We start from the raw sequence: 15,257 nt of genomic DNA, 5'->3' as shown, positions 1-15,257 counted from the left end.
TCTGAGTTAGAAGTAGTGATGACCACTACAGAAGAGATGAAGAGAATTTTAGGAGAGGTGGCCCCAAGGACCGTGGTGTCAACTGGAATAAGCTGGGAAGCAAGTCCCTGCAAAAAAGATGGCTGTGTAACTTTAAAAGCGCTAAGAGTCAATACCCAGATGTTATTTGGTGTGCTGTGATTTAACTCCTTTCATTTCTTTGAAACCACTAATGCTTGCAGTACACATACCCATGCACATCCATATAGTGGTGCGACTCTGAGTTTTTGGAAGTAGAAGGGATATCAAGATGCAGAGTGGGAGGAAGGTCCAAGGGGGTCAGAGCATGCTGTGCTCAACTAGGTCTTCTTTGTTTTGTCAATTTGTTTCTTTTGCCTGAGATCACCCCTCAGACTCCAGGATTATATCCTATCATTCCTCAGAAACCAACTGAAATCCCATCTTATCTGTGAATGCCTTCCTACTCTTCCTACTCTAGCTCACACTGAACTTGGTCTTCTCTGAACAACTATAACACCACTTGTTTTGGTCCATAATCTCATATTGTTACTTAATTGTTTCAGCTTTCAAGGGCAGGAACCATGTTTTACCATCCTGTAGCCTGAGGAGCCCCCAAATACCCACTGAATTGAATCCTTCCTCTGATGGCAAATGCTTCTCCATTTCCCAGTTTACTAAAACGTAAGCTCACGAGGGCAGGGAATGTCTCCTTTGTTCATTGCTGTCCCTTCAGTGCCCAGAACTGGACCTGACTCACAGGAGGACTCAAGGAATATTCGAATGAATCAATGAATGAACAAATGAATGAATGAATAAAAGGGGCTACTTACAGGGGTAAAATCAATAGGGAAGTAACAGGACGTCACTTCAAACAACTCCTCCACAAAGGGTCCTAAGGTAACAGAGAAACAATGAGGTCAACTTACAATTTTCACTCATCGGACAAGCCCTAACCAGTTAATTCAAAGTGTAAGGACGTACCCAGGCTATAGTCCCTGGAGATGAGGTCATGGACAATGCGGAAAGCCACAAGAAGATTTCGGGGATCCTTTTCCCCATCCATCACCTGGATGAAGCCAAAGGTGAAGTCCGCTCCAAGGCCCTTCAGCTCTGGGGAGGAGAGAACAGGTCACTACCATCCCTTGAGATAGAAAGCTGGGCTTTCTTCTGGCTTGTGTTCTCCCTCTACTATCGCTAGCCCACCTTTGCTGCCTCCCAGAGCACACCCTTTTTGTTTTCCTATTCCAAGAGAGTACACAGTGAAGAGATGTGCATCAATATATAACCATTAGAGGTAAGAATTTAAAATATTAGCCCAAACTCTACATTCCTTTACTTGGGACCGAGTGGACCCCCCAGTTTCCCTTCATTCTTTTCAGAGTATTGGGTCTCCTATAGGACTGCCAGGCTAAACATGAGTCCTGATAATGGGGCGAAAAAGGATACGCTTGCTTTTCAGACTTGCCAAAGAATGCTGCCTCTTACCTTCTTCGCGGGTTTGCATGAAGTTGGTGATGATACTGTAGACTGTGTGTCGGTCCATCTGTGGCAGGGACTTGGGGGTGGGAGAGACCGAAACTAAGTAAAGAAAGTGCTTAAAGAATACCTGAGCTGACAAAACTACTTCCTGCTTCATAATCTCTAAGTGGACAGTGCTCTTTATACTAGTATAAGATGAACCTAAGAAGAAATGCAGAGAAAGGCTATGGCTATTGGCTTAGCAGTTACAGCAGCGGGGCCAATAACCAAAACCTGTCTGCTTTACTTTCTTCAGGTGTGAGAGGACACAGGTCAGACATAATGGCCTGGCTCCTTCTCCTTATAGAGTAGCAAAGACTAGCATGTAAACATGGTCAAAGACCTGATAAAGTTCAGGACTTAGAAGGCAGTATTTTTTTGCCACCTAATCCTTGTCATATATGTCAGGGCTGGAAGACAGAGAATACAAAAGTGACTGTCTTCACTCACCTGGACGTGGACTTCCTGGAAGATAGCTTTAAGCACAGAGACAGCCAGCCCTGGAGGCAGGGCCACACACAGGCTCTGGGGGAGAAAAGGAGATGTGTGAGCACAGAGGGAATTCTACCCTTGAAGACACAATCCCAGAAGAGGTATAATTAGCTACAGTGGGAAACACAACATCCAGGTTCAGGAAGAAGTGCTAAGAGTGAGAAATGCGGTCCCTTTTCTCAATCTGATTAATTCTCTGCAGCTCCTTCCACTTTGGTTCTGAATTCCAGTCCCCCCAAAATACTTTTACTTTCTAGACTAGAAACAGAAGTGAAGTTAGCTGACACTAGTTTAGTCCCACATTTGGGCATCTGCTCCTCAGCACTTGGGAGTCTCCCCGCCAAAGGACAGGACAAAATTCACTGGAAAAGGGCTCCTGCAAACATAGTATGTATTGAAAAAGGAGAACTCACAAGTGCTCTCAAACCTTGCAGGACAGATGGGATCACAAGATGATGGTCCTTCAGCCGGTTCTCATAAAATAAGATCAGGTGTACCACTGCACAAACCAGAAATGCAGCCATTATTTTACACAGGCTCCTTCCCAAAGTCTGTAAAGGCTGTTCCTGTTTGGGCTTCACTACAAATTTTCTCCTTCACTAAGAAATATGTCCCATGCCCTCCCATTTGAGAGTGCCTTGATCAGTTAGGAAAATAGGTGAACATCTCTTATTATCCATTCTCACATAGGTCCACAGTTGAACCCACTTTTACCCCAGAACTTCCTTTCTATAGAAGTGGAGTTGGCAAACTTTCTCAAAGGGCCAGAGAGTAAATATCTTAGGCTTGCAGGACAAAGTATGGGTCACAACTACTTAATTCTGCTCAACTTGGCTGCTGTAACATAAAAGCAACATAAACAAGAGGTAAACAAATGGGTGTGGTTATAGGCTAATAAAGCTTTATTTATAAAAACAGGTTGTAGTTTTCCTACTATGCTATAGAAGATAAATAAGTTGTTGGCTTTTTTCCTTGGGACTTCAAAGCACTTGATGTTTCATTACATACTCTTCCACTCTATGAAGTACTACTTTGTCCATTTTACAGAGAGGGGAAGATACACTGAAAAAAATGTCTAAGGCTACATTTGAAATCCCAGTGTCTTCAGTCACGATTCTTATCATCCCTGCCACATATACAGTGAGGAGTGAAGATGCTGAATTAGTAGTTCACAGATTCCTTATGTCTTCCCTTCTTCCCTCCCTCCCTGGAAAGTTGGCTTGAATAGACAAGGCAGGCCTTGGCTCAGCAATCCAGGAAGACACTCCTACTAGTGATGGCAGTACCTTCCTTCTCCAGGAGCAAGGACTGACACTGGAGGAGCACCTGTGACAGAAGCTGGATTCCTCGTGCCCGAGTTCGGGGTTCTGGATTTTCTAGAGAGGACCTGGGGGAAAGTAAGGATAGAGAGAGCCTGACATAACCGTGTTTACACCTTTTTTTTTTTTTTGAAGATTTTATTTATTTATTTTAGAGAGACAGAGAGCGTGCGAGTGGTGGGAGGAGCAGAGGCAGAGGGAGAAGGAGAGGGAGAGAATCTCAAGCTAACTCCCTGCTAAGCATGGCACCTGACATGGGGCTCGATCTCATGACCCTGAGATCATGACCTGAACCAAAATCAAGAGTCAGACATTCAACTGACGGAGCCACCCAGGAGCCCCATGTTTTTTTTGTTTTTTTTTAAAGTAGAGTAAAGAGATTAAGAGTCGGATGCTCAACTAAGTCACCCAGGCGCCCACCAAACTTTTGAAGGAATATTTTGAAATCAGTCACACTCACCCCTTGGGCATGGAAGCCAGCCCAGGAAGGTATTCGGTAGGTACCTAGTATTACAGATAATAGTAAAGCCAGAGCCTAAAGACCCAATCCTCAGATTGACCTGGCATTCATTAGAGACTCAACTGACACCACAGCCAACAGAAGTATCCATCTCTAGGCGCTGACTGGGCATTGGGCTTACTCTTAGACGACAGTGACATTCCTCTGAAACAGAGCTTAGCAGCTACCCATAGGGCTCAACAGATGATGGGCAGCTGCAACTTCTACCAAAACAGGAGAATGAATATATTACTACCAAGGAAAAAATGCTGAGAGCAACCAAGGTCTTATGGGAAAAGAAAATCTTTATAACTGGAAGTTTATAAAGTAAGATGGTCAGAATAAAGGTTTTAACTATTTAAATTTAACTATTTAAATTTGAATGGGAAAACCTGGACTGAAGCATAAGGTGACTTATCTTAAAATAGCTCTTATAGAGATTACATTTAAACACACTAGAAGAAATCTAAGCAAGTAAATGTATGAAGCAGAAGATTTCTGAAGGAGAGCTGACCAGGACATTTGACTGAAATCTCAAGGATAAGGGTGTCTATAACTAGGGGTAAAAGGGCAAAAATAAAATCACCCTTGACAGGATCCCCATAATAGGATCTTGTAGAAAGGACCCTGTTCAGAAGTAGAAAACTGTGCGTTTAAAAAAGGACTAAGGCACACAAATGCTCATAGCAGCATTATTCAGAAAACAACCCATAACCACCACCTGATGAACTGTTGAACAAAATGTGGTATATTCATATAACTGATTATTTTTCAGCAAGAAATGAAGTACTGACAAGAGCTACAACAGGGATAAACTTTGAAAACATTATGCTAAGTAGCCAGTCACAAAGGTTACATGTTGTATGATTCTGTTTATATGAAATTTCCAAAACTGGCAAATCCACAGAGGTAGAAAGTAAATTAGTGGTTGCCAGGGGCTGAGAAGAGGAGGGAATAGTGGCGCTAATGGGCATGGGTTTTTTTTTTTTTTGAGGTAATGAAAATGTTCTAAAATTGATTAAAGTAAGGTTTGCAGAAATCTGTGAATACATAAAAAATGATGAACTTTATGATACATGAATTATATATATCATATATAAAAATTGACATGAATTACATATCTGAATTACATATATCATATATATATATATAGAGAGAGAGAGAGCTGTGATTTTTTTTAAATGGACCAAGGCCACATGTGTAGAAAGGCCAAATGGTCTCTTATGTGGGAGAGATGCATTAATAGTGACCTACATTCCACCCCACCCTCCCAATTTTCTAGCTTTCTGCTTCAGGAGACAAGCTGGCTCTGACAGTTAACAACCTTTGCAAACAAGACTTGTCAATTTAGATGGTCTACCAAGTATAAAACAGGAGAAAAGCAGGCATCAGAGTATAAGCACATACCTCCTCTGGTGCTTAGATATCTGCTTTTCATACTGATTTTCCAGCTGTTTCCCCAAGCCTTTTCCTATAGTGAGGAACTGGTGCAAGGTCAGCTTCCTGGCAACTCCCCAGGCAGAGCCCACGAGCAGGTGTGAGTCAGATCCAGGCTGACCAGAATCCCATGGGGGCACGTGGGGTCTTTAAGAAGCACAGGAGGAATCCCAGTTCTAATTAACAGTTGATGGCCTTCAACCACCCATTTCACCCCACACCTGTGTGCTGATCCAGGCACTTCCAACACTCCCTTAGGAACTTCAGTCAGGTGGCGTGAAACTTATTTCAGGACAAACATAGGCTTAAACCGAGATACTGATATGAAAAGGGGGTGTTGGGCTACAGTAGGAGAAATTCAGGACCAGTTAGCTCCAGGAAAGCAGCAGTGTACAAAATAACCTTTTCAGAGTGCGCAGGCAGGGTTAGAGAAGGGAACTCAACAACAGAGGCTCTTACCCAAGGGCTTCCACCACTTGTAACACAGTATAGCTCCCAGATTTCACATCTAGAGGAAACAAAAGAAAAAAAAAAAACATGAAAAAACAAAACTCAGTCCTAGGGTTCAAAGGCTCTAATTACCAATGTTTCCGCCTATCCTAGGGTTTGTACCTTGGGGCCCACTATGCTCGCCAAGAGTCCCTTCTACATGAGAGGTATTACTGTAACAGTTCAAACATGCCACTTCAACTGTAAAAATTGAAAAGGAAATAAACATATCATTTGTAAATATGGCTGTACACTTTGAAAATCCAAGAGAAATAATTGAAGAAATACTACAAGTAAAATGATTCAATAGGGAGGCTAGGTACAAAATTAATATTATGAAATTAAGAACCCTCACATACACATATATACACAAAATACCCTGTAAAATGATCTAAAGGAAAAAAGATCCTATATGCAATAGAAAAAAAAAAAAGGAGGGATGTGTGTGGGGGATACCTGGATATAAACTTAACAAAAAAATACGAAGATCTGAATAGTGAAAACTTAAAAGCACCAGTGAGGATTCACAAAAGAAAATTCGAACAAATAGAAAGGCATGTCATATTCGTGAAACACTCCAAGATGACATGCCTCCCCAAATAATTTTAAGATAATCTCTGCAAAAATACCAGTAGAAGTTTTATTTTGGGGGGAACTAGATAAGCTTACTCTAAAGTTAAAGTGCAAAAAATAACACATAATTAGGCAAATTCTGAAAAAGAGTAATGGGGGCAGGAGGGAAAGTGGACCCTCCAGATACTAAAAAATTGTTATAAAGTCACAATAACTAAATTAGTGTGTACTTTTGTGTGTATGTACTTTTGAATATACTTGAAGTTTCTAGAATAAAAGTAAAAAAAAACCAGTATAATATGAGCTCATATTTAAACAAAGAAATCAATGGTATAGAAATAGAATAGAAAGTCCAGAAAGAGATACAAATACATATGAGAATTCTCTTCAATCCTATTTCAATTAATAGGAAAAACATAGACTATTCAATGAACGGTGCTGGAATGATGGGGTAAATATTTGGAAAAAAAAATCTTGGCTCTGAATCATTCATCAAAGTAAGCTTTTCAAATGGATTAAAAAGATATGACAAAATTCCTAAGTATAACATAAAACTCAAAAGCCATAAAAAAAAGACTGGTTAAAATCAGTTACATTAAAAAAAGTACATTTTCTGCAGGGAAAAAACAAACAAAAATACATCATAAGACCAACTGGGAAAACATATTTGTGATTCTTATACCAAAGGGCTTTTTTGACAACATATAAAGAGCTCCTACAAATCGATGAGAAAAAGATCAATAAGGAGATGAATGAATAAAGAAGATGTGGTGTATACACACACACACACACACACACACACACACACACACACACAATGGAACATAACTCAGCCATCAAAAAAATGAAATCTTGCCATTTGCAACGACGTGGATGCAACTAGAGGGTATTATGCTAAGCAAAATAAGTCAATCAGAGAAAGACAGTTTTATGATTTCACTCATTTGTGAAGTTTAAGAAACAAAACAGAGGAGGGGCGCCTGGGTGGCTCAGTCGTTAAGCGTCTGCCTTCGGCTCGGGTCATGATCCCAGGGTCCTGGGATCGAGCCCCGCATCGGGCTCCCTGCTCCGCGGGAAGCCTGCTTCTCCCTCTCCCACTCCCCCTGCTTGTGTTCCCTCTCTCGCTGTCTCTCCCTCTGTCGAATAAATAAATAAAATCTTTAAAAAAAAAAAAAAAAAAAAAGAAACAAAACAGAGGAGCATAGGGGAAGGGTGGGAAAAATAAAACAAGACGAAATCAGAGAAGAAGATAAACCATAAGAGACTCTTAATCATAGGAAACAAACTGAGAGAGGGGACCTGGGTGGCTCAGTTAGTTAAGCATCTGCCTTCTGCTCAGGTCATGATCCCAGGGTCCTGGAATTGAGCCCCTTGTTGGGCTCCCTGCTCAGTGGGGAGTGTGCTTGTCCCTCTCCCTCTTCCCCTCTCCCCAGCTCCTGCTCTATCTCAAACAAATAAATAAAATCTCAATAAAAAAAAAAGGAAACCAACTGAGGGTTGCTGGAGGGGAGAGGGGTGGGGGGATGGGGTAACTTGGTGATGGGTATTAGGGAGGGCATGTGATATAATAACCACTGGGTGTTATATACCCAGTGAATATGAATCACTGAACTCTACCTCTGAAACTAAGAACACACTATATGTTAATTAATGGAAATTAAATTTAATTTAATTTAAAAAAAAGGTCAACAAGGAATTTAAAAACGAACAAAACCAAAAAATGAACAGGCATTTTACAGAAGATACCCATATTCACCATAGAAATGCAAATTAAACTATATAAAAACTTTGTTTTTAACATACTAGATTGGCAGAGATAAAAAAAACTTTGTAATACACCTATGTTTGGTGATGGTATGCAGAAATAGGCACTCTTATACATTGTAGGTGGAGTATAAACTGGCACAACCCCTTTAGGGAGGGCAATTTGACAATGTCTTTAGTAAAAATTACAAGTGTACATATGCTTTAATCCAGGGAATCTTCTCAAAATTTATCCCAAATACTTGTAAAAGTGCAAAATAATGCATGTACAAGGTTATTCATTACAGTTATTTATAACAACAAATGACTTTCAACAACAAATGGCCATCAATAAGAAACCAGTTGAATAGGGGTGCTTGGGTGGCTCAGTTGGTTGAGCGTCTACCTTCGGCTCAGGTCATGATCCTGGAGTCCCAGGATTGAGTTCCACATCGGGTTCCCTGCTCAGCGGTGCGTCTGCTTCTCCCTCTGCCCCTCACCTTGCTTGTGTTCTCACTCACTCACTCTCTCTCTCAAATAAATAAATAAATAAATAAATAATCTTGAAAGAAAGAAAGAAACGAAACCAGTTAAATAAATTACAGTATACCCATACAATGGAATTCTCTACAGCCACTTAGAAAAAAAATGTACAAAAGACTAAATGTGTGTGCATACACACTGATAATGGGACATGATCTAAAAGTAGGGCAGTGTACATAAATAGCATATATACTACTAAGTGCACAGCATTGTTTTTAATGGATGGATGGATGATCGATCGATCGATTGATCTATCATCTATCTATCTATCTATCTAGAAGATAAAAGGAACTAGTAATATTGGTTGTCTCCAAGGAGGGACACTGGATAGCTAGGGGATTGAGAGGATGTTTTATTTTGGAATAATTTTAGAGTTAGAGATTAGCATTGGTATATGACTATTAAACTCTAGGCTGTATTTAGATTTTACCAGTTTTTCCACTAATGTCATTTTTCTGTCTCAGGATCCAGTTAAGGATACCGCACTGCCATTAGCCACTGTGAATCCTTGGTCTCCTCTGGTCTGTGAAAGTTTCTCAGTCTTGTTTTTTATTACCTTGATATCCCAAAGAAGTACTTTATAGAATGTCCCTCAATTTGGGTGTGTTGGATGTTTTCCTTATGTTTAGACTAGAGACATGGGTTTTGAGAAGAATAACACAGAGGTGAAGTGCCCTTCTCATCTTATCATATCATACCATACCAGGGGTACAAGATATCAATAGGACTTACTTATTATTGGTGATTTTTACTCTGATTACTTGGTCAAGGTAGTGTCATCCGGGTCTCTGCACTATATAGTTATTATTTTTCCTTTCTCATACTCTCTTCTTTGGAAGGGAGTCACTCAGCCCCACTTACACTCAAGGGGGAAGAAGTTAAGCTCTGCTTCCTAAAAAGAGGAGTATCTATATACCTACCTATATCATGTGGAATTATTCTGTAAGGAAGACTCATTTCTTCTCCCCATTTATTTATTCAGTCATTTATTTTACATCAGAATAGATTCATGTATATTTATTTTACACTTCAGGTTATAATCCAATACGAGGTTATTTTGCTGTTCAAATTGTTCTATCTTTGGCCATGGGGAGTTTTTTTAGGTTGTCTCTTGTCCCATCCTTTTATTATTTTTATAAAGTTTTATTGGAACACAGCCAGCCCATTATTGTTTGTTTGTTTTTAAGTAATCTCTGCACCTAGTGTGGGGCTTGAACTCATGACCCCGAGATCAAGAGTCACATGCTCTACCAATTGAGCCAGCCAGGCGCCCCATCATTTTATTTTTTAAGTACTTTACTTTTTTAGCACTACAAAATACTACCGTCTCATCCTGTAATTTCTTTGTCCCAGCTGTAGAATTTTTTTTTTTTTTTAAAGATTTTATTTATTTATTCATGAGAGACAGAGAGAGAGAGAGACAGAGGCAGAGGGAGGAGAAGCAGGCTCCCCGCGGAGCAGGGAGCCCGATGCGGGACTCGATCCCAGGACCCTGGGATCATGACCTGAGCCGAAGGCAGACGCTCAACCGACTGAGCCACCCAGGCGTCCCCCAGCTGTAGAATTTGCCTTTTCTCCAAGAAGCCTAGGTTCCTTTTATTGGAGAATGGTATTACAAACCAAGATCTGGGTGTGACTGTGCTTGTTGCTATTGGGGTACCACTGCTCCTAGGCCTTCCTTAGCAGAGAGAGCTGGGAAATATATGTATGTATTAACATATGTTTACATACATATCTTTCATTATTTTTCTATCCATATATATTACAGTAAACATAAAATATTAAAGTCTCCAGCTCTAATCCAGGACCACAGGGTCCATTCTAGCCTTCCTCCTTGCTTGTTTTTTTTTTTTCTTATTTGTAATTTGTTTCTCTGACAGTGAGAAATCTGGTTCCTATTATCTACCATTTATTAGTTTTTCAACCCTAGTATAGCTATAAATTACTTTCAGAATTGTCAATCTCTGTGAGAAACAGATTTAGAAGTAGAGTGCTGCAGCATTTGTCTTTAGACTTACAGTTTCCAGACAAAATATTGTTTTAGCGAGTCACTTAGATCAGCTCTCCCCACGCCTTTAGTGAGGACACATCATATACTAGTAATACAGTAGATTGATTTGTCACAGTCTGCATTCCACATTGAGATAGTAGGGAGACTTTTCTGTGTATCCTTTTGTACCTTTTAAATGTTGTACCATGTAAATATATTACTTATTTTTTTAAAGATTTTATTTATTTATTCGAGAAAGAGAGAGAACATGCAAGCAAGAAAGTGAGAGAGAGCATGAGCAGGGAGCCTGATGCAGGCCTGATCCCAGGACCCCAGGATCATGACCTGAGCCGAAGGCAGACGCTTAACCAACAGAGCCACCCAGGTGCCCCATATTACTTATTTTTTAAAATACATTTTTTAAAAAATATTTTATTTATTTATCTAATTGACAGAGAGAGAGAGACAGACAGCATGAGAGGGAACACAAGCAGGGGGAGTGGGAGAGGCAGAAGCAGGCTTCCCACTGAGCAGGGAGCCTGATGCGGGGCTCGATCCCAGGACTCTGGGATCATGACCTGAGCCGAAGGCAGTCGCTTAACCAACTAGGCCACCCAGGCGCCCCTAAAATACATTTTTTAAAAAGATTTTATTTATTTATTTGACAGAGAGAGACAGTGAGAGAGGGAACACAAGCAGGGGGAGTGGGAGAGGGAGAAGCAGGCTTCCCGCCGAGCAGGGAGCCCAATGCAGGCTCAATCCCAGACCCTGGGATCATGACCTGAGCTGAAAGTAGACAATTAACGACTGAGCCACTCAGGCACCCCAAAATACATTTTTTTCTTAAGTAGGCTCCATGCCCGGTGTGGAGCCCAATGTCGGGCTTGAACTCACGACCCTGAGATTAAGACATGAGCTGAGATCAAGAGTCAGACGCTTAACCGATTGAGCTACCCAGGCACCCGTTTAAAACACATTTTTAACAGCACAACAGTAATTCACATAGATCTATCAGGACCATCTTGGGATATATTCTCAAGGAAGAAACAGAGAGTAAAAGGTTAGCAATCTTCCTAAGGGCTTGACTAACATAGAGGAGTTCTAGCTCAATAAGGTGTGGCAATCAGGGAATTACTTCCAGCAGCCTGTTGTGGGTCCCCAACCCACCTAAATCTAAATGCTAGACCTAATATGTTAGCTCTCACCAACACGAGACTGGCTAGAGTGAAAGAGGCTTGAGAAAACTCCTAAACTTCCTGTTGTCCTTAAGTCTGTGGTCTCAGAACAAAGCTGTGAGCAGAACTGGGTAGAGGCTCATGCTGGTACTAGAGTAAGTCCAAATCGACTGAGAAAAGGAGTGCTCTAGTCAGGATTCATAGCTAGTGACTGGCACCAATTTAGACATCAGGCACTCTTAGCCCTGCTCGTGCCAGGGTGTGGAAGGCCCAGCTGCTGCCCCTGCTCCTGAGAAAGAGCCAAGGGAAAAAATGTGCAGGCTGTAGGGTGGGGGAAGGGAAAACAGCCAGACTAACAGGACAAACCAAGGAACTGACAGTGTTGGGCTCTGTACCCAATTCCTTAATGGCAACACTGAAGTGAACGGAGATACTCATTTCTGGGTTATATACTATAAAAGAGTATTGCACAATTTGGGAAGGTGGAAAAGCGTGCCTTTTTGGAACCTCTTGGCCAAAGCCCAGGAAACTCTGCTGAAAACCCTATCTAAACACTAAATTTCTGGGGCGCCTGGGTGGCTCAGTTGTTAAGCGTCTGCCTTCGGCTCGGGTCATGATCCCACGGTCCTGGGATCGGGCCCCGCATCGGGCTCCCTGCTCAGCAGGGAGCCTGCATCTCCCTCTGTTTGTGCTCTCTCTCTCTGACAAATAAATAAATAAAATCTTAAAAAAAAAGTCATATAATTTACATACAGTGAAATGCACAGATATTAACAGTACAACTTGATGAGTTTTAGCAAATGTATACCCTGGATAATCAACACCCCAATCAAGATGTTAACTATTTTCATTGCTGGACAAAGTTACTAGTCCATTCCCTCTCCTACAGGTTGACTCAAATTTGATAAATAAAAAAGACTTCTTCACCACGAAGCATACAGTATTATGAAACTGGCTGCTTTATAATTACAAATAAACACCCATTTGCATGTGATTCCTTGAATCCCTGTATATGGGTGAACCCTCCTGGCAGAGCCTTTTTGGTCTGCATACTTTTCACAAGGATCCTATCTTGAATTAATGCAGCTCAAACATAAAAGACAAAGTGAAGTATAAAAGTAATACAAAATTAGAAAAAAATGAAGAGACGTTATTTATATTATCTGTATAGCTGTCACACAATAATAAATGAGAGAAAGAAAGTGGTGAGTACGGTGGCAAAAAAACTAGTATTTTGAGGATGTTTTCACAAAGGTAACTAAATCTAACATTTTATTCTAGTTCTGTTGAATCTACCTCAGAAATGTTTTATTCTTTTTTTAAAAGATTTATTTATTTGAGAGAGAGCATGCATGTGTGTGTGCAGGGGGGAGGGGCAAAGGGAGAGGGAAAGAGAGTCTCAAGCAGACTCTGCACTGAGCACAGAGCTCAAGGTGGGACTCAATCTCACGACCTGAGATCAGGACCTTGAGCTGAAAGGGAGTCAGACACTTAACCGACTGCGCCACCCAGGTGCCTCAGAAATGTCTTTTATTTTTTATTTTTTTATTTTTTAAGATTTTATTTATTTATTTGACAGAGAGAGACACAGTGAGAGAGGGAACACAAGCAGGGGGAGTGGGAGAGGGAGAAGCAGGCTTCCCGCTGAGCAGGGAGCCTGATGCGGGGCTCGATCCCAGGACCCTGGGATCATGACCTGAGCTGAAGGCAGACGCTTAACGACTGAGCCACCCAGGCGCCCCCAGAAATGTCTTTTAAATGACTCTTCCTTTTCATCCCTATAACCAGACTATATAGCAAGAGTCCTCTGCTTTTTGGTGTGCTAAAAAAATGTTCTGGAATTTTTAGATAGTGGTGATGGTTGTGGAACATCATGAATGTTAAAAGCCAATTAACTGTACACTTAAAATGGTTAAAGTGAATTTTTCCTCAGTTTTTTCAAAAGGCCTTTTAATTCATCCACATTCTATCTAGAATTACCTCCCTAAAATACACAAGTACTTCTCTGCCCACCAATCTCCTTTTGCTCCTTACTGCCTAAGACCTGACTCCTTGGCTTGATGTCCTTACAATTTAGCCCCCAAATCACCTCTAGCCTCACCTTTCATCATGACTCCTATCATTCAGTCAAGTCCCAACATATCAAGCTCTTCCATATCGGTACTCCTGTAAATGTTCGCTTGGTTTGAAATGCCTCCTTCCTGCCCTTGTCAAAATTCAATTCTTCAAGACCCAGCTCAAATGTCAACTCTTTTGTGAAGCCCTCCTTGATTCCCAAAATCAAATTACCCCCTTCTGTGTTTCTCCCTAATTCTTTAACAAAATCATCATGTGTACTTGTTTTTATTTATTCATTCAACATTTACTAAGCACCTATTATAAATCAGGTACTGGGTTAGGCCTGGAGACAGAAATATAGACAGGGAGCTCTAAGGAGCCCTGTCTGTTGGGGCAGAAAGACATTTAAAACAATCACAGCGTTAACAAGCTCAGTGTTACCATAGTGATATAAACAGACTTAGTTAGCATAAGAAAGGAGTAAAATTCCTGGGTTTATGAACCATCCATCACTAACTTTAAGTGATTCATTCTCTTAACACTGTAAGTTCTCCCAAACAATAAATACCTGAATATCTGGAAGTACTGTTAATTATGCACTTGGACTCCTGGGATGAAAGAAGCTAGTAAGTAGTTAATTTTCCTAAAGGTAGTCTCACTGGCATTAAGGAAAAACAAGTGTTATGTTCCTTTCCCTACATAAGTAGACCTAAGTTTTTCCAGCGTGTCCAAGATTTACTCTCTAAAAATGGACCTACCAGCACCTCCTAACTACCCACACTTCCCTCAGCAGGGCACCAGTTCATGTGGAACACTGAGGAGTCATCAAAGAAGTATTTATATGAGACTGGCAGAATGCACAATCAGACCTCTGTCTGACCGAGTTGCAGCCTCTTGAGAATCTGGAGGAGCAGCCAATGGAGGAAGGGCAAAGGACGTGAAGGAGCAGGAAAGAGAAAAATCCCAAACAGGACTCCGTTCTAATCAAGCTTTCAAAATGCCTTTTCTGCTGAGGATGCTACAGACATTTCACAGAACTGTTTTATCGTTGTTTAACAATCTTTCGGTTTCAGGAATAGTGGTTCCCACTAAAGTGGGAAAATACAATAAAGACCAAAACGAAGGAAAACCCAAATAACTGAAAGGAAGAAAATTTATATCCCTCAATATGTCCAAACCTCACACTCTTCAAAATCAGTTCCTTCCCAACCTCCATTTTTGGACAAAGAAACTTCTCTTTTGCTCATCCTCAGTCTCAAAAGCTTGGGGTCATCTTGGAGTCCTCCTTCTCCTTCAACCCCTGTAACTAGTTAGGCCTCAAATTCCACAGATTCTTCCTTTAACATCTCTCACTCCATTCACTTACATAGTTTTTTACTGTATACTTACTTACGCTAGTCTCCAGGAGACTCGGGTGGTAG

The 15,257-nt window shown here is 40.9% G+C and overlaps 1 protein-coding gene across 5 annotated transcripts in view; it reads right to left on the bottom strand.

Moving 5' to 3' along the window:
• Nucleotides 1-15,257, bottom strand: part of MMS19 (MMS19 cytosolic iron-sulfur assembly component) — a 32,962-nt gene that overhangs the window by 14,120 nt on the left and 3,585 nt on the right. For 4 of the 5 annotated variants that reach the window (XM_036111538.2, XM_036111540.2, XM_078077286.1 and 1 more), the window contains exons 2-8: nt 5,725-5,773; nt 3,297-3,397; nt 2,424-2,509; nt 1,969-2,043; nt 1,486-1,555; nt 982-1,110; nt 831-892 (exon numbers count right to left, since the gene is read on the bottom strand). In XM_036111538.2, coding sequence (XP_035967431.1) covers nt 831-892; nt 982-1,110; nt 1,486-1,555; nt 1,969-2,043; nt 2,424-2,509; nt 3,297-3,397; nt 5,725-5,773 — 572 coding nt within the window. Of the gene's footprint in view, nt 1-830; nt 893-981; nt 1,111-1,485; nt 1,556-1,968; nt 2,044-2,423; nt 2,510-3,296; nt 3,398-5,724; nt 5,774-15,257 lie in introns of those variants that run through there. The other variant, XM_078077289.1, reaches the window with a different exon arrangement.

This window comes from Halichoerus grypus, chromosome 7, assembly GCF_964656455.1.
Source record: "Halichoerus grypus chromosome 7, mHalGry1.hap1.1, whole genome shotgun sequence".
Lineage (NCBI taxonomy): Eukaryota > Metazoa > Chordata > Mammalia > Carnivora > Phocidae > Halichoerus > Halichoerus grypus.
The sequence above is the reverse complement of the archived record's forward strand: the minus strand, read 5'-3'. Positions and strand labels throughout refer to the sequence as shown.